Raw genomic sequence first — 21,500 nt, 5'->3', positions numbered from 1 at the left:
TGTTTAGCTAGTGTTGGAGGTGCAGTCTCAAAGGTCATTTTTTTGGCCATAATTCTATAATAATATAATTTTTATAAAATTATAATTTTGATCTTTAAAGATGACATTAGCAAGGTTCCTAAATCATGTGATTGTTAAATTTTCTGACATCATCTTTCCATCTCCTCTAAGAATATGAGATATTTCTCTGAAATAGTGTTTGTGGGAGGCTAATTAGCTGAAAGCTACTATACTGTTTAACATATTTATCAATAGTTCTCAAAGAATTTTATTCTAAGATATTTTCCTGTATATTTATTCAGAAATACTATCAAATATGTAAACATGTGGACCTGGTGGGGTTCTAGTAAACTTTACTTATGAGAAAAGTTAACTCACCCCTGATCTAGTTGATAGAGTTATTTATTTCCATTATGAAATAGGAGTACAAGGGTGCTCATTTGTGCATAATTTCTTCCATAGTGTTTCTAAAAATCAAGGTACCAAAACCACATTTCTTTTTATAATGATAAGTAAAAGAATTAAGCAATCCATACTTTTTTTCTTTTTTTGAGTGTGTTATGTACTATTGTTAGGGCAAGCTGAGCTCCTTATTGTTTCTTGGACAGTCCAATCACAGTCATGCTGCCTTTGTACTTGCTGATGCTATAACTGGAACACCTCTTCTCTAGATATATGTTTACATGTCACTTGCTCAATGTAATCTTTCTGCATCATTGCTACGTACATAGCAGACCAGCTCCACACATGTATCTGATCTATAGGTGGCTTTCCCTCACTTCAACCTTCTGCTTTTACCACCAGGCACTTAGTATCATTGGCGATACTGTATATTTTTAATTTAGTTACTCATTTTCTGTCACATTCACTTGATTATTAGTTATAAGGACTGAGTCTTATCTGTTTTCATCACTGCTTTATCCCTAGTGATTAAAATAGTTCCTGGATGTAATATTCAACAAAATTGTTTAAAAAGTGAATGAATGAATGAATGTAAGGCCTAGCTGTACAATTAAAGCTTTGAAAATTTTTAAATACATAATATCACTTTTAAATTTTAGGAGCAGAAAACAGTCTTTTCTCCAAAGCATACAGTACCTGAAGCAATAGAAGACTTTCTTTGCAATTTCCTGATCAAAATGGGAATGACCAGAACTCTTGATTGCTTTCAGTCTGAATGGTAAATAATTAAGTAGATAAATAGTTTTCTAGAAATACTAACATTATTTAACATGTATACTTTTAATCATCTCAAAAGACTTTGAGTGACTCAGCTTATGTAAAATGAAAGAGCTGGATAGAAGCTTTTTCCATCACTGCCACTGAAACCACAGCACAAACACATACACAGTCAGGATATCAGTTTCAAAGAAGTTTTAAATTAAATCTCTCTTCTAAATACTCAAATTTAAGTGATTCTCAAGAATCAAGTAAATGGAACATCTCTTGGAGTTATATAATCCAGGGCTACTTAATGAAATGTTTAAAAAGTATCTTTTACATAATTACAAGAGTATTGTTTCCTCTGTAAGACACATCCTGCTACCAGTACTACTTTGCTTGTTTTGCTTAGAATGTAATGCCCTGCTTTTCTTTACTCACACAACTGATTCTTTTTCTATAAATGTCCCTTCATTTATAATTAAGTGAAATTGCATTGTCAGATGATATCGACACAAGGCTTTCTTGTTATAACTGAAAATTTTAATGACTTATTGTTATGAAAATCAGCAGGCATACTGTCTTTATTCCTTCGCTATAGCGATATTGTTATCAGGCATGTTTTTGGCCTCCTAGCATTCTTTAAAAAAATATTATTAAATAATTGGATAATAAATGTTTTGTTTTTTTAAAAGTCATTGCATATTATAGAAAGAAGGAATAATATATATAAAGTTGTTTATGGTGTTTTGGAGTTCAATCCTATAATAATTTTAAATATAAGGCACAATTTATTAATTTCTACTAATTTGATTTAATTTTTATATTTTGCTGTTTTTGTTCGAATCTACAGAGACCATTCATATAGAAGTAATCAGTTTCATTACTTTAAATTGCATGTCTAGTGTTAATAAATTTAATGAGGAGAGCCATTTTTCACTAATAGAGTTTAAAAAAAAGATCAGGTTTGATGGTAGAAAAATAATACTCTTCTTAGTAAATCTAGAAATTGTGTGACTGATTTTTATAATAATGTCCCTATAAAATAATTACAAATGTATTAGAGAATATATTTTTGTAAGAGTAGATAGGTGATTAATTTGCATTACTAATGAAATGATTAATGTAGTTCAGTTTCCTATTTTTCTTCTAAAGATATGGGTTTAGGATATGTAGTGCTTACTTGTTTCAACAAAGTATGAAATGATTCCCTTGGAGAAATCTGAAACAAAGTATACTCTTAATTAGGTATTTGTTGCCATATTATCCTTTTAGATTTAGCAATTTGAATTGAGATGAAATTTCAGAAAAGTGAAATAATATTAAGGTTTATAGAAACCCTAAGTAAGCATATCATTTATTGTAATATTATGATTTTAAAGTAAAATTTGTATAAATATCTCTTCATTATTTGGGTTTAGTAATACTGTGGTTCAACTAATTTTATTCTGATCCCTAGCTGCCAGTTTGTAATGAGATTGCAAATTATTTGTAATGAGATTATACTGTATTGGATATTTTTATTTCAAATAAAATATGTTTTACTTTGATCAGAAACCTTTATTTATAATGCATAGTGAGGCTATGGGAATGTGTGCTTAGTAACTCAGTTGTGTCTGACTCTTTGTGACCCCATGGACTGTAGCCTGCCAGGCTCCTCTGTCCATGGGGATTGTCCAGGCAAGAATACTGGAGTGGATTGCCATGTATATTATTTTTATAATTTCTTATTATGGGGACGAACACTTGTAATTTATCATTTCTATAAATTCATTTAATCTTAGAATAGGTGATGAAACAAGGTTTCCCTCTTGTTGATTTGTAAAATAAACCCACAAAAAGCAAACAAACAAAACTCCAAAACCCAAAACACCTGGGCAGTAGAATTTGATTTATGTTTTTTCATTATTCAAACAGTAATTACGTTAAGTCCATTAAATCTGGGGTCAGCAACTAAGACCCTGGGGCCAAATCTCACCTGCCTCCTGTTTTGGTAAATAAAATTTTGCTGAAGCACAGCCATGACCTATCTTTTAGGTATTATCTGTTTGTCTGTGGTTGCTTTCATACTACTATGTATAACAGCAAAGTTAGTCACAACAGAGACCATATGGCCCTGAAAGCTTTTCTTTTCCCCCCAAATTCTAAATGTTTATTTTATGGCCCTTTACACAAAAAAATATTATACATGTATCTATATAGATATATGTATATGTGTGTGTGTGTGTGTATATATATATATATATATATATATATATATATATATAAAATATTCATGAACCACGAAAAGTCTATACTGTGGGTTTAGTCAGTAATATTTTTATGACCATTTAGAAGTGCTCTGTGAATAACGATTATTTCCCTGGGGGCAAAATTAAAGTGTTAATATGGTAGTGCATTTTATTTACCCTGACTGAGCACATGTCAGCCATCTCCTTTCCTCTCTGGACTGTTCTGCTGGCTGGTAACAAGGTCAGGGCTCACTTACCCACAATGTACATTCTTGCCTCTACCTTCTCTATTACCTCAAACTCACTCCAACTCTTTTTCCCTTTACAGCCAAATGTTTTTTTTGTAAAACAGGGACTTGATTTTCTTTCTTTAGTGATTTTTTTCTGCATTAAATAAAGCCAGTGGCTGAAAGGCAATTTAAAAAATAATAATTGGAGGCTAATTACTTTACAATATTGTAGTGGTTTTTTGCCATACATTGACATGAATCAGCCATGGATGTACATATGTCTCCCATCCTGAACCTCCTTCTCACCTCCCTCCCCATCCCACCCCTCAGCCAATTTTATGGTCAGAAAATCCTTATGGTCCAATACTTCAGTCAGTCCTTATGTCTTCTCTTCTGATATAAGTATAAACCACCTTCCAAATACGGATAGAAAAGTGATTTTATGATTAAATGATATATGTTGTTTGGTAAGTTTTGGCAAATAGTGAACTGTAGTCTACCAGGCTTCTCTGTCCATGGAGTTCTCCAGGCAAGAATACTGGAGTGGGTAGCAATTCCCTTCTCCAGGGGATCTTCCAGACTCAGCGATTAAATCCAGGTCTCCTCTGTTGAAGGTAGATTCTTTGCCATTTGAGCCACCAAGGAAGCCCAAATATCACTTGATCTTGATTCAGTTGTTTTGTATATTAAGCAGGGTTCTCTTGCTCTTTTTTGGTTTCAGATAAGATATATATCCAGATAAGATATATTCCCTGGTGGCTCAGACAGTAAAGCATCTGCCTGTAATGTGGGAGACCTGGGTTCGATCCCTGGGTTGGGAAGAGCTCCTGCAGAAGGAAATGGCAACTCACTCCAGTACTCTTGCCTGGAAAATTCCATGGACTGAGGAGCCTGGTAGGCTAACAGTCCATGGGGTCGAAAAGAATTGGACACGACTGAGCAACTTCAAGATATATAACACATAGCACAAAACATATGACTACTAATGTGTAATATATTAATAAAGCTAAGATGTATATATGAAAATGCTGAAAATTAAATATTTTAAACTTATATTTAGCTCATCTATAGCAAGGTTTGTAGGGAATTTTGGTTAATAACTATTACTTGAAATGTTTTTTCTATGCTCTGGTTTTTTCTTTAACTATTAATTGCTACATATAATGATTAAAACAAATTATTAACTGATTTATAAATGATCTTCTGATGCACCTTCGTATTTCACTGAGAAAATAGAAGTTCCACAGGTCTTGTTTCCTTTCTACCAACCCACTGCCTCTGATTTCAGCATTCTCCTTCTCTCGTTGCCTGGCTGAGCCGTAGACACTGTCCCTGAGGCCAGCTCTCCTCTACTGGATGCTCTCGCCTCCTCAGTACATGACTCCTGCAGCTGTCCCCTCCCTCCCCGCACTGTAAAAGATTTCCCTCTCTGCTGAATCACTGCCATGAGCATACGATGTACAATAGTATGTCAAGTATTAAAAACGTAGGAGAAGACAGAATACCCTTGACTCTCCTTTCTCTTCAGGTTCATCCTGATTTCCTAGGCTCTGCTTTTAAGGTCTATCTCCTTGAAAGAGTTTGCTGCCACTTCCTCATTTCCTGCTCTCTCATTCCTACTCTAGTTTCACTTTCATCTCCGTGACTATATTTGTGTGTGTGTGTGTGTGTGTGTGTGTGTGTGTGTCTTAGTCGTCACTCAATTGTGTCCAACTCTTTGCGACTCCATGGACTCTGGCTCACAAGACTCCTCTGTCCATCAAATTCTCCAGGCAGGGATACTGCAGTGGGTTGCTAGTCCCTTCTCCAGGGGATCTTCCCAACCCGGGAATGGAACCAAGTTTTCCCCCATTGCAGGCAGATTCTTTATCATCTGAGCCACCAGGGAAGCCCCTCCATGAATCTACTGAACCTTTTTCAGTGACTACATTGGCAAATTCAGTGGTTGATCCTTAGTATTGTTCCTATTCATTCTCCTTGTATCATATGTTACAGTTATTCATTTCTTACTTCTTGCAGCACTTTCTTCATTTGATCCCTCAGTCACAGTACTCTCCTGTTCTTTCACTGCTTCACTGACCCCTCTCTTTCTTAGTCTCTGTTTGGTAGTGTTTCCTCTCTTCCCAACCTAAAAACAGCCTTAGAACTTTTTTACTTTTCACTTTACAGTTGCTTCCTAACTGGCCTTTATCCAATTTTGGTGTATCTATTTACTGATCTATCCCAGATTTAAATTTCATGTCCTGACTTTTCCCTTAACTTTTGATGTGTACTTACAATGTTAATTTTCACTTAATTGCCTAGCAGACATAGTGCATTTAACATGGATAAAAACAGTTCCTTGATTTCTCTAAACACCAAATTCCTACTGCATTTGTTCCCATTTCACTAAATGTTTGTCTGTGGCTCATCCAAAAACCTTGGAGTCATCCTTGATTTTCTTTTTTAACTAAAATATCATATCTGATCTGTAAGCGAATTCTGTTGGCTCCATCTTCACAGCATGTCCAGAAGGGACCCATTTCTCACAATCTCCTGCTGCCAGCTTTTGTGTAATCTGACGATCTCTCTCCTGGACTCTCACAGCAGGTTCTCTGCTTCTCCTTTTTATGCTCTAGAGTCAGTTTCTTCAGTGAGACACTAGATTAATCCTTACTAAACGTAAATATGTTCAGCGTCTCTTGTCTCTCAAAGTCTTCCAATGACTTTGGTCTGATTCAGAGTAAAACCACATTCCTGTTTCTGGCTCCCTGCTGTCTTTCCTGACTTGTTTCTCACCACTCTCTTTCCTGCTCACTTAGTTGGCTCCATTTCCCGATACTCCAGATGTACTGACTTTTTGCTTTACATTGTACATGTCAGACACCTCCTTATCTCAGGGCCTTTACACATGTTTTTTTGTCAGCCAAGAGTGCTTCTCCCCTACATGTCCACACAGCTTAGTGTCTCTTTTCCTTCAGGTCCCTGATCAAATGGTCAGTTATACTTTCTCTGGCCGCCTTAGATAAAATAGCACGTCACTTTCTACTTTCGGGTCTGTTTTTCTTATCTTGCTTTAATTCATAGAATGTGTCACCATCCATACTAGAATAGAAACTCCATTAGATAGGTAGAGGCTTAGACATTTTTGTTAATTTCACTTTTGTCTGGACTAGTGCCTGGAGCATAGGAGTTGTTAAGTTATATTTTATGCACCATGATGGTATTAATACTTAGCATTTCATTTTAAAAATATATTATGAATATTGACATTTTAGTTTAAAAAGTAACATTGCCACTTATTACTATAAATATTCCCTTACACTTAACTTTTTGAAATGTACATAAGTTAAACCAATTTATTAGAAAGAAACAATATGAAGTCTTTTGTTTGATTTTACCCTAGGTATGAGTTAATACAGAAGGGAGTAACTGAACTTAGAGATGGTGGGATTGTTCCAGATGTCTACACCCAGAACATGCTTTTAGAAAATGAGAACAAAATTTTGAAGAAAGATTTGAAGCACTATAAACAAGCAGCTGAGTATGTTATTTTTTTAATGACTTTTTTTTTCTATTTTGGACTAAATGAAAATAAGGCTTGAATTCCACTATGTGGATGGTGGTTAATGCACCAGAGCTTTAGTTCTGGAGAACTGAATTATATTTAAATTCTAGTTGGAAAGAACGTGAAAGGCTTCACAAGCAACTTAATTGAACAGATGAGCAGAACACTCACAACTGTACTTCACCATCAAGAGTGGGATGAGGGGGTTGTGCAGGAGGTTGTTAATTTGCTACTTAACATTTGCTACCTGCAGGAACCCAGGTCTCCTGCATTGCAGGAGGATTCTTTACCAGCTGAGCTGCAAGGGAAGCCCAAGAATACTAGACTGGGGCCTTTCCCTTCTCCAGGGGATCTTCCTGACCCAGGAATTGAACCGGGGTTTTCTGCATTGCAGGCGGATTCTTTACCAACTGAACTATCAGAGAAGCCCAGTTCTTTTCACTTGGACTTTCATTTGCTTCCTTATGTATTTTGAAAGTCATATGGTTTGTGGAAATCTTCCCCCATGAGAGTAAGCTGATTTCTGAAATAATAGTAAAATTGTAGAAAAACCTAGAGGAAAAAAGAGCCTCATGGACTGTAGCCTGCCAGGCTTCTCTGTCCATGGAATTTTCCAGGTAACAATACTGGAGCAGGTTACCATTTCCTTCTCTAGGGGATCCTCCCAACCCAGGGATTGAACCCACGTCTCTTATGTCTCCTGCATTGGCAGCCAAATTCTTTACCACTAGTTCCACCTGGAAGCCCCAGTGTACTCTTAGTAGAGGAATTTCAGTATTTGAAAATTCCCCAAAGAAAACTGTTATTTTGTAATTTTGTAGCATGAATTTATGCACAGTGGAGAAACTTAATAGAAAGCAAATCTCTCTGCAGGTTTCTCTCATTCTAAAATTAATGAAAGACAAGCAATTTTTTTGGCAAATAGATTTAGATAAATGGGCAGTGTTATTCTGGCAAAGACAAATATATGAATGTGTTGACTTGAGGTGAATCTACTCATCTAAGACAATGTTAGATGAAAAATCAATACTTAGGTATGGAGTAGAGACAGTTTATGCTTTGTTCATTAATTTTTATTAAACATTTAAAAAAGGGTTTCTCTGTTAAAAGAATCATATTAAAACAAAAAATTAGATAAACAGAACTACCATATAGGAATGTAGTATTTCTAAGAACTTTGCAAAAAAAGTTTAAAGAAACAAGACTGTATTGCAAATGGAAGGAAACATTTAAAATAAGCTTCTACTTTTGAAAGGTGGCAGTAAATAAAAATAATCTGTGTGATTGTTTGCAGTCATTATATGCACTTGTAGAATTGTATTTTGCAAGTTATACAAATTTCATATTATCTGTGTGTGTGTTAGACACTCAGTTGTGTCTGACTTTTGTGATCCCATGGACGGTAGCCTGCCCGGCTCCTCTGTTCATGGAATTCACCAGGCAGGAGTACAAGAGTGGGTTGCCATTTCATCCTCCATCATATTATCTATGCATATACTATTTGGGGTTTTGGATAGAAGTGTATGATCCCAGAATGACGCTACTAGAACCAGCATCCTCTCTATTCTCAGTTCCATTTCTCAGCAATGGTTTGCACTCTTGGCTCTGACACTCACCGTGATTCTGTATAGATGCCTAATGGATGCACTGGGAATTTGACACAGCAGATTTTTCAGAGTGCTGCCTTTCATACTGTTTCAGATCTTGATCTCCTTTGAATTATTGCTTGAGTTTGCTAATTTCTTTTGAATAGATAGAGCCTTTTCTGCAGTGAGATTTGTCCCAGTAATATGAAATGATCATTTTTACTACTGGTTGTTTATTGACTGTTATATGTAATAACTATAATCAAAATGATACAAACTATTACCTGTTTATATTATTAACTTAATGTTAAAAAGCATGATTCATACAGATATCACTCAAATGAAATCTTATCTCTTATTCATGTTTAGTAAAATATCAGGTTAGTAAATGTTTTTAAGATTTACATGTATTTACTAAAATATAGTTTTAGTTTCAGTGGTCTTATGGTATCTCTCAAATCTATCTCACTCTGTAGAATTAAACTTACACAAATTAGAAAAGGAAAATATTTATTTAGTTTAATCTACCTGACATGGAAAGTCTGAAGGAAAGCTGCTTGACCCTTTATAAATGCTTAACATTTATAGCATTGAATGAATATTAAGCACATTGTGCTTCACAGCCCTTTGTGATGACACCTATTGTCTGTTTGTTGGATACATTCTCAGAAAATGGAGACTGACATTTTGTACAAAATTCCCCAAACCAGCTCTGTCATGCTACAAGTTTGCCCCAAATTGTAAGTCTCATCACACACGGTTTTTTTTTTTTTTCTTTTTTAAGGGCTAGAGGGCATTTATTGGAAAGCACTGGAGTAGCCATAGATTTGAAGAAAGTTTCTCCCCATGCATCTTTCTTCCCATAGATAATATTTGTATAGAAAGACCCCGAGAGGGAGGCTTCCTTGCATTTCACACAAGGCCCCACATTCTTTCCTCTGGTCCTGGCCTTGGCTGGGCGTTCATCTTCACAGTCTTCTTCTCTAGCTCCAGCTTCAACAGTATCAGCCTGGAACCTATTGGCTTGGATCACACAGACATCTCGGATCAGACCCTCATCCTTGGGTCTCAGTTTTCTCATATCTTAAATGGAGAGGTAGGACTAAATGTCTGAAGATTCATGAGGTTGTTGCATTCTATGGGAGACATGTCCTTTCATTCTGTATTCCTTAATGGTCTGTCGGAGGTGGACCTCATAGCACATGACACACACCACACAGCAGGTCTCCTTACATGTGTGAGAACGTGTTTGTCTCTTCCCCAACATCCATTGTAGCCCTGACCCGCTGAGAACTGAATCCCACAGCATTTCTCAGGATCCTTGAGTCCTGGCCCAAGCCCTGGACTGGGAAAGATTTTCTTATGATGCAGATGAGGTTGGGGAGATTTTTCTCCAAAGGCGCATCACACAGGTGTTTCAGTTTGATTTGTGAGGATATTTTCCCAGTAACGATTAAGTGCTAAACATGGGTTTCTCTTTAAGGAGTTTACATTAAAGTTTACTGTTTAAAGATTAAGCCTATTTCTTAAAGCAAAATGAAAGTGAAGTCACTCAGTCGTGTCTGACTCTTTGCGACCCCATGGACTGTAGCCTATCAGGCTCCTCCATCCACGGGATTTTCCAGGCAAGAAAATAGTGTCAAATGCTAATAATAATAATTAATATTTAATATGTAAAGAGAGTCAGGTTACAGATGTGTTTTATATTATCTTGATTAAACGAGTAGCATTTAGTGATATATATCTGGAAAAATCAGCAAAATCATATAAGTATGAGCTTAATATTTATCTAGGGGAAATTTGCCATGGAAAGAGTACTGTACTAAAAGTTCAAATACCTGGCTTCCAATATTCTGCTACTTATTAACTCAGTTTCCTTATTGTTATATTGGGAATAATTATGCATAATATTATTAACTCCTAGGGAGTAAAGTGATAATTAAACAAGACAGTCTACATTAAAGAGCTGTGTAAATCACAAAGTGCTTTGAAAATGTCAGCTATTATTATCAATATCTCTAAAGGCTGTCATCCCTAGATTTTTAAAAATTATCACATCATTATTATTTTTGAAATCGGCAATGATGAAGCATGAGGAAGAAATGAAAAGGGAAAATATTTCACTGTAAAATAATTGAGTTGCTATAATTAAAAAAGAAATTGTCTTTTTCTCTGTTATAAGAAATGGCAGTCTTAGAACAGAGGCTTTCCCTTATTTGCTACAAATGTAGTTTATCTTTTAAGATGTAAAATTTGGTGTATGGTGTATCTGTATGTATAGTGGTGGATGTCTACCAGACTTACCGTGATTATTTTGCAATATATGTAAACATCCAGTCAGTATATTATACAGCTGAAACTGATATAATGTTATGTGTCAATTATATATTGATATGAAAAAGTTTGGGACAAAACTGCTTGGAAAATTACTTTATAGGTGTTTTTAAGGGAATAATAACATTATTAAAAAGGTTCATAGTTACATTGAATATATTAGTATTGCATACTAGATACTGGAGAGGAATGATATGAGTAGTAGTTTGACATTCTTTGTTGGAAGATTAGAATCTAATTGTACTTTTATATTGAAATGTGGCCCAATTGTTATTTTTTGGTTATTTTATTTACTTGTTTATTTATTTATTTTTTTGCTGTGCTGGGTCTTCATTGCTGCATGGGCTTTTCTCCAGTTGTGATGAGTGGGAGGCTACTCCCTAGTTGTGGTATGTGGGCTTCTCATTGTAGTGGCTTCTCTTGTTGTGGAGCAGGGTCTCTAGGGCCACGGGCTTCAGTAGTTGTGGTACGTGGGCTCAGTAGCTGCAGCTCCCAGGCTCTAGAGCACAGGCTCAGTACTTGTGGCACATGGGCTTAGTTGCTCTGTGGCATGTGGGATCTTCCCGGATCAGAGATCAAACTTGTGTGTGCCCCACATTGGCAGGTGGATTCTCCACCACTGAGCCACCAGGGGAACCCCAAGAAATATTTTAAGTTCAGAGGTCTAGAATTGAAGTGACCTCTCTCATATTTGTAGAAAAAAATGTTGGTTGTATGAACACTAAAAACATCACTTAGAGATATCTTTCACAGTTAAGACATTATTTCATAAACCTTGTTTTACTTGGTAGCTGACCTGCCACACTAGTCACCTCAATCTGAGGTGAATAAAAAATTATGGATTTTATTGATTGGAAACCTTGATTTTGTTTTGTATCTTGGCTAGCATTTTGTTTCTCTTGCTAATAATGAATAATGTAGATAAGTGGTCCCCAGCCTTCTAGGCACCAGGAAGTGGTTTCGTGGAAAACAAGTTTTCTGTGTACCTGTTGGGGTTGGAGGTATGGTTTCGGGATGATTCAAGTGCATTACATTTTTTGTGCACATTATTTCTGTTTTTATTACATTAGCTCCACTTAGATCATCAGGCATTAGATCCCAGAGGCTGGAGACCCCTGATGTAAACATTGCAACTATTCTTAATTGGATGTGTTACTACTAAAAGCCACATTGGACTTGTACTTAATACTCTGCAGTTTGGCTTTCACCCTGACTATTCTAGTCAAGTGTGCACCCTATTTTTCATTCTTCTCCTCCCTCCTATGCTGTGAGAATATGCTTTTCTGCCTCCTCCTCCTCCTGCCTCACAGACAAGCTTACCTTCATGCTGTTTAAGCTCTCTAAGGTGTGTTGTCCAATGAGATGGCCACTAACTACAGGTGGATGTTGACAGAACATGTTGAATCAGGTGACAGTAGGTGCTATGCAGAAAAAGAACACAAGTAAAGGAGACAAATAAACGACACATGCTTTATACAGGATAGTGAGAGAAGTCCTCTCAGTTATCTGGAAAAACTGAAGGAGAAGGCCATGTGTCAACTTGGGAAAAGGGAATTCCAGGCAGAAGGAAAAGGAAATACAAAGAACCTATGTTGGAAACAGCTTAGTTTGTTGGAGGATGAGTAAGGTAACCATAGTGACTAGATTCATTGGTTAAGTGGTAGAGGCTTTTGTTAGAATTTTCTTTTTTTCTCTAAGTGGGATGTGAGGCTAATGGATAGTTTTGAGGAGAAGCATAATGTAAAGTGGCTCCTGTATGGAAAGTAGACTGGATGGAGGGACATAATGAAACTAGGGAGAACATTATATCCTGCATAATCTTATAGGCTGAATTATCTTGTTACTACATAATAATGAGTCAGACCAGCTCCTTATGAAACAATTAGGTCCTTGAAAGGAACACATATGTAGTTATCAAATTCTTCATTACTTACTAACTCTAGTCAAACTTTTACTCAGGATGGATAATAATATCAGGTCAGGTATTAAGGATAGAGTAGCACAAGTGCATGCTGTCTGCCACTTATTAGTTATAAAAATATAATTATCTCTCAGATTTCACATATGTGAGTGGGGTGACATTATCCTTGAGGGCATCATTTTAAAGTGTTTAACCCAATATCTGTCACTTGATAAGTGCTCAGTAAGGTGGCTCAGCTGGTAAAGAATTCGCCTGCAAAGCAGGAGACCTGAGTTCGATCCCTGGGTTGGGAAGATCCCCTAAGGAAAGGCTACCCATTCCAGTATTCTGACCTGGAGAATTCCATGGACTGTATAGTCCATGGTGTTACAAATAGTCAGACATGACTGAGTGACTTTCACTTTCAGAAGGGTTAAATCAATATTCTATATTAAGACGTGCTTTTTTCCCCTCCTTTCAGAACACTCATTACAGTTTATATATATATATATATATATATATATGTTTTATTTCCTTTTTCATTTTGTTTATACATCTGAGAGATAAAGATTGTGCTTGTCTTATTCATCACAGTGTAATGAGGATTGTATCTAGTACACGGTATTATTAAGTGGGTGGAACAGCATTATCATCTTCATCAACTTTATTATTAGCAGCATCAGTAACACTGAAGATAGACCCAAGAGTGGTATCTTTTCCAGAAGTCAGGTATAAGGCAATTTATTTGTTTGTTTACATATATTAAGTTTTTAATTCTAAACAAATATCAATTGTATAGAAAATAAACAAAATAGAATAATGAACCTCATGAGGCAGACAGCTTCAACACTTATCAACTTTCTGCCATTATTTTGTTTCCACTCACACTCTACCCCACATTCTATTTATTATTTTTATCATTTTTCTGAGTTCTAATGTATATAAATTGAAATGTGCATATCTTAGCTACATGATTTTGACAAACAAATGAAGTCTTATAACCTCCCAACTCATAATATAGGACACTGCTCTCTATCCAGGGATTTCTTTTGTGTCCCTTCTTTGTCATTCCCTGCCCTGGCAATTAATGTTCTGATTTTATTTTCCACTTTAGATTAGTTTTGCCAGTTGGAGAACTTCATAAATGGAATCACAGAATGCTCATTTCTTTGTATTTGACTTCTTCTGCTCATCTAAAGTCTGTAAAATTTATGTGATATTTTCATTTATGAGTAATTTGTTCCCTTTTATTGCTAGTTCAGTTCAGTTGCTCAGTTGTGTCCAACTCTTTGCGACCCTATGGACTGCAGCATGCCAGGCTTTCCTATCCTCCACTGTCTCCTGGAGTTTGCTCAAATTCATGTCCATTGAGTTGGTGATGATATCTAAATTATTTATTGCTACATAGTGTCCTATTGTATAGTGTATACCAGAATTTATTTATTACCCTTTTTCTATTGAGTTGTTTCCAGCTATAGTTATTATGAATGATACTGCTATGAGTATTTGTGTACAAGTCTTTTTGTGAAAGTGTGTTTTCTTTCTTTTTGGTAAAAACTTGTTGTTCAGTGGCTAAGTCATGTTTCTTTGTGATCCCATGGACTGCAGCATGCCAGGCTTCCCTGTCCTCCACTGTCTCCCAGAGTTTGCTCAAATTCATGTCCATTGAGTCAGTGATTATATCTAATTATCTCATCCTCTGCTGCCCCCTTCTCCTTTTTGCTTTCAATCTTTTCCAGCATCAGAGTCTTTTCCAATGAGTCAACTCTTTGCATCAGGTGGCCAAAGTATTGGAGCTTCAGCTTCAGCATCAGTTTTTCCAATGAATATTCTGGGTTGATTTCCTTTAGGATTTACTGGTTTGAGAATGTAATTTTATAAAGGGTAGATGTTTAAGAAACTACTAGTCCATTTTCCAGCATTCAAGTTGAGTCATTTTACATTCTCAAAAGAGATATATGAGAGCTCTAATTGCTTCACATTATCACACAACACTGAGTTTTGTCAGACTTTTAAATTTCAGCCAATCTTCATGGGAAATAGATGGGGAAATGGTGGAAACAGTGTCAGACTTTATTTTTCTGGGCTCCAAAATCACTGCAGATGGTGACTGCAGCCATGAAAACTTACTCCTTGGAAGGAAACTTATGACCAACCTAGATAACATATTAAAAAGCAGAGACATTACTTTGCCAAAAAAGTTTGGTCTAGTCAAGGCTATGGTTTTTCCAGTGGTCATGTATGGATGTGAGAGTTGGACTGTGAAGAAAGCTGAGTGCTGAAGAATTGATGCTTTTGAACTGTGGTGTTGGAGAAGACTCTTGAGAGTCCCTTGGACTGCAAGGAGATCCAACCAGTCCATCCTAAAGGAGATCAGTCCTGGATCTTCATTGGAAGGACTGATGCTGAAGCTGAAACTCCCAACACATTGGCTACCTGATACAAAGAGTTGACTCATTGGAAAAGACCCTGATGCTGGGAGGGATTGGGGACAGGGGGGGAAGGGGACGACAGAGGATGAGATGGCTGGATGGCATCACCGACTCGATGGACATGAGTTTGGGTGGATTCCGGGAGTTTGTGATGGACAGGGAGGCCTGGCGTGCTGCGATTCATGGGGTCACAAAGAGTCCGACACGACTGAGCGACTGAACTGAACTAAACTGAGTGGTTGTATAATGACAACTTGTTGTAGTTTTTGATATTCATTTTCCTGATGACTAATGATACTGATAACATTTTTTTGTGCTTATTGGCCATTCATCCATCCTGCTTTCTGTCTAAGTCTTTTGCCTGTTTTTTCTTGCATTAGTTGTCCTATTTGTGAGTTGTAAGATTTCTTTATATATTGGTTACAAATCCTTTGTCAGAATATTTTGAATATGATGCTTTCTGTATAAGTCTTTTGCCTGTTTTTTTTTTTGCATCAGTTGTTCTATTTGTGAGTTTTAAGAGTTGTTTATATATTTTGAATACAAATCCTTTGTCAGAATATTTTGAATATGATGCTTTCTGTATAAGTCTTTTGCCTGTTTTTTTGTTGCATCAGTTGTTCTATTTCTGAGTTTTAAGAGTTGTTTATATATTTTGGATACAAATCTTTTGTCAGAATATTTTGAATATTTTTTCTAATTTATGACTCAATTCTTCAATTTCTTAATGGTGTCTTTGGATGAGCAGAAGTTTTAAATTTTGATAAAGTCTTAATTTATCTTTTTTAGAATACTGCTTTTGATATTTTGGCCAAGATACCATTGCCTACTTCCAGGTTAAAGAAATATTCTCTTCTAAAACCTTTAAAGATTTAGAACTTGTATTTTCGGCCTACTTTAATTTTTGTACATTCTGTGAGGTAGCAGCTAGAGATTAATTTTCTTTTCAATAAACATTCATTATTCCATAACCATTCTTAGAAAGAGTTTTCATTCTTCATTGAATTTCTTTGGCATTTTTGTTGAAAATTACTTTCACCCTATAATTATCGATCTGTTTCTATATTCTATTCCATTCACCTATTTGTTTATCCTTATGCTAATGCTAATACCACACTCTTGATTGCTGCAAGTTTAAGTTCTTAAAGTCAGATAGCTTAGTCTTCCAACTTTTTTTTTCTTTTTTTAAAGATCGCTTAACTATTCTAGATTCTGTATTTTCATATAAATTTTAGATTCACTTTGTCAGTTTTTATTGAAAGACTGGGGTGGCATTAGGATTAAGATTGAGTTCAATCTGTTAAAATTTGGGAAGAATGGGTACGTGTGTGTAAACACATATATGTATATATATATTTTTTTCATTTATTTTTATTAGTTGGAGGCTAATTACTTTACAATAGTATAGTGGTTTTTGCCATACATTGACATGAATCAGCCATGGATTTACATGTATTCCCCATCTCAATCCCCCCTTCTGAAAGATACACATATATTTTTATATCCATACATTTTAGGGGGATGGATTGATGTATTCATATGTTTTAGTGTTCTATTTGTTTATCTCATTCCAGTTATTAGATTATCTTAAATACTGTATATTTGTGAAGAAGTTTGATATTTGTGCCTTTTACATCTAATTATCTAATATATTCAGTTTTTATTACATTATGAGCTCCATATAGTAGGGAATTGTCTTGTCCTCAGTATATACTCAGGTGTTATAGCTGTGCCTGACTAATATGAGGGGCTTATGTGAATGTATGTTTTTACATTTTGGCACTTTAGTTAAGTTTCTAATAATTTTTTGAGTAGTTGGTGATTTTTGCCTCTTTCATAGTATTCCCTAGGAGTAGGCATCCTTTCCCTTTTATGATGGTAATTTAAATAACTTCCTGAGGAGCTAAGTCTTGCTCATTTAGAATACTGTCTTCCTTTGCTGGGCTTTTATGTTAAGAAAATACAATGCAGACCAGAAAAGATTTATTGAGAGTCCTAAAGATTAGGCAGGAATAATACTGACTGGAATGACTAAATAGAAGATAAGAATCTACCATTTTAAAAGTAATAAAATGCTTGATTTTATCTTCTGTCAAAAATATGGACATAAGGAAAATTAATGGCTATTAATATTAAGAAAACATTAGGTGCTTTACTAATAGACCCTAATTTCACTTACAAAATTCACTTCTATGAAAGGTCAGAGAGTACCCAGCTTTTCTGAAGACCTACTTAGTTTAATGACTTTCAGAAACACACACTGTGGATAAAGATAATAATGGAGCCCATAAAATTTCATGCTTTAGTTTTTAGGTAATTGCTTGTTAAATTAAGAAGGTATTTTTTCCAGACATGGGTCTATCCCTGTCTTTTTTTGGTTAAGAATATAATGAAAGTTTGCATCTAATATAGTTGTGTGGCATTTTTACCATCTGACAATTATCCCAATATTAATTGTAGTGGGTTAAAGCCTGGTGGGCTGCCATCTATGGGTTCATACAGAGTTGGACACGACTAATGTGACTTAGCAGCAGCAGCAAACTAATTTATTTCTAACCAACTGAAGAGAATGCAATAGTTGGTAATTGTACTGTTATAAAAAATCACTTTGATTCAAGTTTACATGTGAGAAAAATACACAGCAAAGATGGCCTACTTTGATTGGTACATGGAAACCAGAAAATGTTTATATGGTAACTTTTGCCAAATTATGGAAACAATAACTCAAGAAATCTACTGTTAAATGGTCATTATTTTACTGGGAGCATTCAGCTAAAAATAACTTTTTAGAGCACACTGTTAAATTACATTTATATGTTAAACATGGAGTTTTGGGGACAGTGCTTTTTTAGTGTGAAAAATATGAGTATCTTGCTATTTTATATTTTATTTACATATTTTGATTTGCTGCTTTCCTGAAATGGATAAGTTAAATAGTTATTCTGTGATCTCATTAAGAAAAAGCATTTAAGTAGTGTGTTCTTTATGAACAAATCTAAATAGAATGTTTCACTGAATATCAAGTTCATTGTACTTGAAATAGAATTTCTATATTTTGTATCTGTCTTAAGAAAACTTTTTTTTAAACACAAAGATGCTCTACTAATATAATGAAAAAAATACAAGATAGTTTAAATATTTATTGCATATATGATTATTTCAAACTTTACTTTTTAGTACAACTTCTATTTTTCTTTTATTAAGCAGTAGAAAGTTCATAATAGGAGAAGCATCACCATGAAATGAATTTAAATTGTTTTACTGAGTAGACTTCATTTTTGCAAACAGAAAGCAAGTCTCTGAAAACCAATTTAATGGTCAGAAGAGCTTTAAGGTCTAATACTTCAATCAGTTCCTATGCTTTCTTTCCTGGGATGAGTACAATAGTACTTAAAATGTGTATTTAAAAAGTGAGTTAATACAATGCTACACATTTGTGGTTCTGCCCAAGAAACTTTCAGCATTATTTTTCTGTTTTATTTTTTTAACCTATTATGGGTTTACATTTCAGATAAGATAAAAATGTATAAGCTCATTAAGTAATAAATTAAGTTGTTGAAAATAAGACAGCTTTCAGTAGACTCAAATTAGATGTTTATAAAGTTTAAATTCTTTTATAAAGATATACAGTGTTACTAATAATCATATATCTTGATATTTTTTATTCATTAGAGCATATTTAACAACTGGCATACCCCCATTTTAGGTAGATAAATGTAGCTATTAGAGGAATTGAATATATCTGTTCTACTATACTAAATAATAAATAATATCATGATAATAGTGTTAATGACTACAGAAATATTTATTGAATATTTTTATGTGTTGTATAGCATATAAGACATTTTACACACTTTTCTTTAAAATGAGTGGGAATTCAGGTGATGTTCTTGTGCTTTCAAAACAAAATGTCAACTCAGCCATTTATCTTTTCCAGTCACTCTACTTAAACTCTCTCCTCCTTTTCACTCACCACTCTACTCAGTATTAGGCACATTTTAGTGGCAGAGGAATTCTCCATTGTTGTTTTTTTTTTTCCCATCTTCACTTACATATACACACAGAGTTAAAACCTGGACAGAATAAATTATTTATCTAATAGTTGGACTATTCCACAGATGATTTTTCAAGTCTGAATATTTTAATCAGCATTTGCCTGTATGCCTTTAAGATTGTTGGCATGGAAATGAAGTTGAGGGTCAGATGGTTAGACCATGAAGTACTGTGACACATTGTCTATTTACATGTGATCAAAACTACAACATTGACAGTAGAATGAAGAATAACACGGGTATTTCCTAATCAGTGGAAGATGGTGGGGACAAAGAAGGAAACATAGAAGAATGGAAAAGACACTTTTACCATATTCTGTGTGTGACTTGATCTTGCAGTAAGAAGTCTTATTAATCATAATAATATGTGCCATCACAAGTCTGAAAACCTAAACTTATACCACTTTGGCAGCTTCCCAGTCACCATTCCTCAATGACTGTTCTGACATAGGTCCTAAAGAAGAAATCTATTGCACCCATTTATTTCATATGAATCTGAATTTTGAAATATGAGAGGTAGATTTCCATTCTGAACCTTTTGTGAGCTGTCAGTACTCTAATTCAGTCCATCCATTTTTTAGAATGTGAGAATCTCAATGCAGGAGCACTTTGTCAGTTAACTAAGACTTTTAGATAACTACTTTTCTATTATAAATTATACTTTACACTGTTATATTGAAATTGACTTATACTATAGTGGTGGATGAAACATTCCCATTAATTTTCTTCACATATGACTTGGGCTTAGAAAGAATACTCTTGCTTGCTTTATGCCAGGGATCTGCAGAAGATACATCTAGTTAAAGAATGCCTCTGTGTCACAGCACTGACATTGGAGACTTTTCTCATTAAGTTACCAGTTATTCATAATATGTAATATGATCTGCAGGTGGTGTAGACTTTTCACATGCCTTACCAGAATGAAATCTTGATTTTTCTAGAATTTATATGCTTTTTCTTTTTTTACAATTATCAGAACTAAACAACCCACTTAACCATGTATTTAAGCAAGTTCAGAATTAAATTTGGTTAAGTCTTTTAGTTCATTTGTAATTATTTTGAATTATTCTATTTTGTATACATTTCAATTTTGTAAATATATTGTCTTTGAAAATAGATGGATTGTAAGTTATTGTGGAAAAATACCTTTAATTTTCTTTATTTAAATGAAATGTGAACGACTGATATTTTTGAAACTACAGGTTTTAGCTTGTTCATCCCATATCCCCATATATGTTATGTTGGTAGGGATATTTCAATGAAAATCATAGTGAAATTTTTATTTTAAATTATTTTTTGAATCATGCAGTACTGGATTCAATTCAGTTCAGTCACTAAGTCATGTCCGACTTTTTGTGACCCCATGAACTGCAGCATGCCAGGCCTCCCTGTCCATCACCAACTCCCAGAGTTCACCCAAACCCATGTCCATTGAGTTGGTGATGCCATCCAACCATCTCATCCTCTATCGTCCCCTTCTCCTCCTGCCCTCAATCATCAGGTCTTTTCATATCATCAGGGTCTTTTCAGATGAGTCAGTTCCTCACATCAGGTGGCCAAAGTATTGGAGTTTCAGCTTCATCAGTCCAACCAATGAACACCGAGAACTGATCTGCTTTAGGATGGACTGGTTGGATCTCCTTGCAGTCCAAGGGACTCTCAAGAGTCTTCTCTTGAGAGAAGTTCAAAAACATCAATTCAGTGCTCAGTTTTCTTTATAGTCCAACTCTCACATCCATACATGACCACTGGAAAAACCATAGCCTTGACTAGATGGACTTTTGTTGACAAAGTAATGTCTCTGCTTTTTAATATGCTATCTAGGTTAGTCACAACTTTCCTTCCAAGGAGTAAGCGTCTTTTAATTTCATGCCTGCAATCACCATCTGCAGTGATTTTGGAGCCCAGAAAAATAAAGTCTGACACTGTTTCCACTATTTCCCCATCTATTTGCCATGAAGTGCTGGGACCAGATGCCATGATCTTAGTTTTCTGAATGCTGAGCTTTAAGCCATCTTTTTCACTCT

At 35.1% G+C, this 21,500-nt stretch overlaps 1 protein-coding gene across 4 annotated transcripts in view; it reads left to right on the top strand.

Moving 5' to 3' along the window:
* SPAG16 (sperm associated antigen 16) overlaps positions 1-21,500 on the top strand; it is a 989,423-nt gene that overhangs the window by 24,838 nt on the left and 943,085 nt on the right. For all 4 annotated transcript variants that reach the window (XM_061148815.1, XM_061148817.1, XM_061148816.1 and 1 more), the window contains exons 4-5: positions 1,062-1,180; positions 7,008-7,145. In XM_061148815.1, the coding sequence (XP_061004798.1) occupies positions 1,062-1,180; positions 7,008-7,145 (257 nt within the window). The remainder of the gene's footprint in view (positions 1-1,061; positions 1,181-7,007; positions 7,146-21,500) is intronic.

This window comes from Dama dama, chromosome 8, assembly GCF_033118175.1.
Source record: "Dama dama isolate Ldn47 chromosome 8, ASM3311817v1, whole genome shotgun sequence".
Lineage (NCBI taxonomy): Eukaryota > Metazoa > Chordata > Mammalia > Artiodactyla > Cervidae > Dama > Dama dama.
The sequence above is the reverse complement of the archived record's forward strand: the minus strand, read 5'-3'. Positions and strand labels throughout refer to the sequence as shown.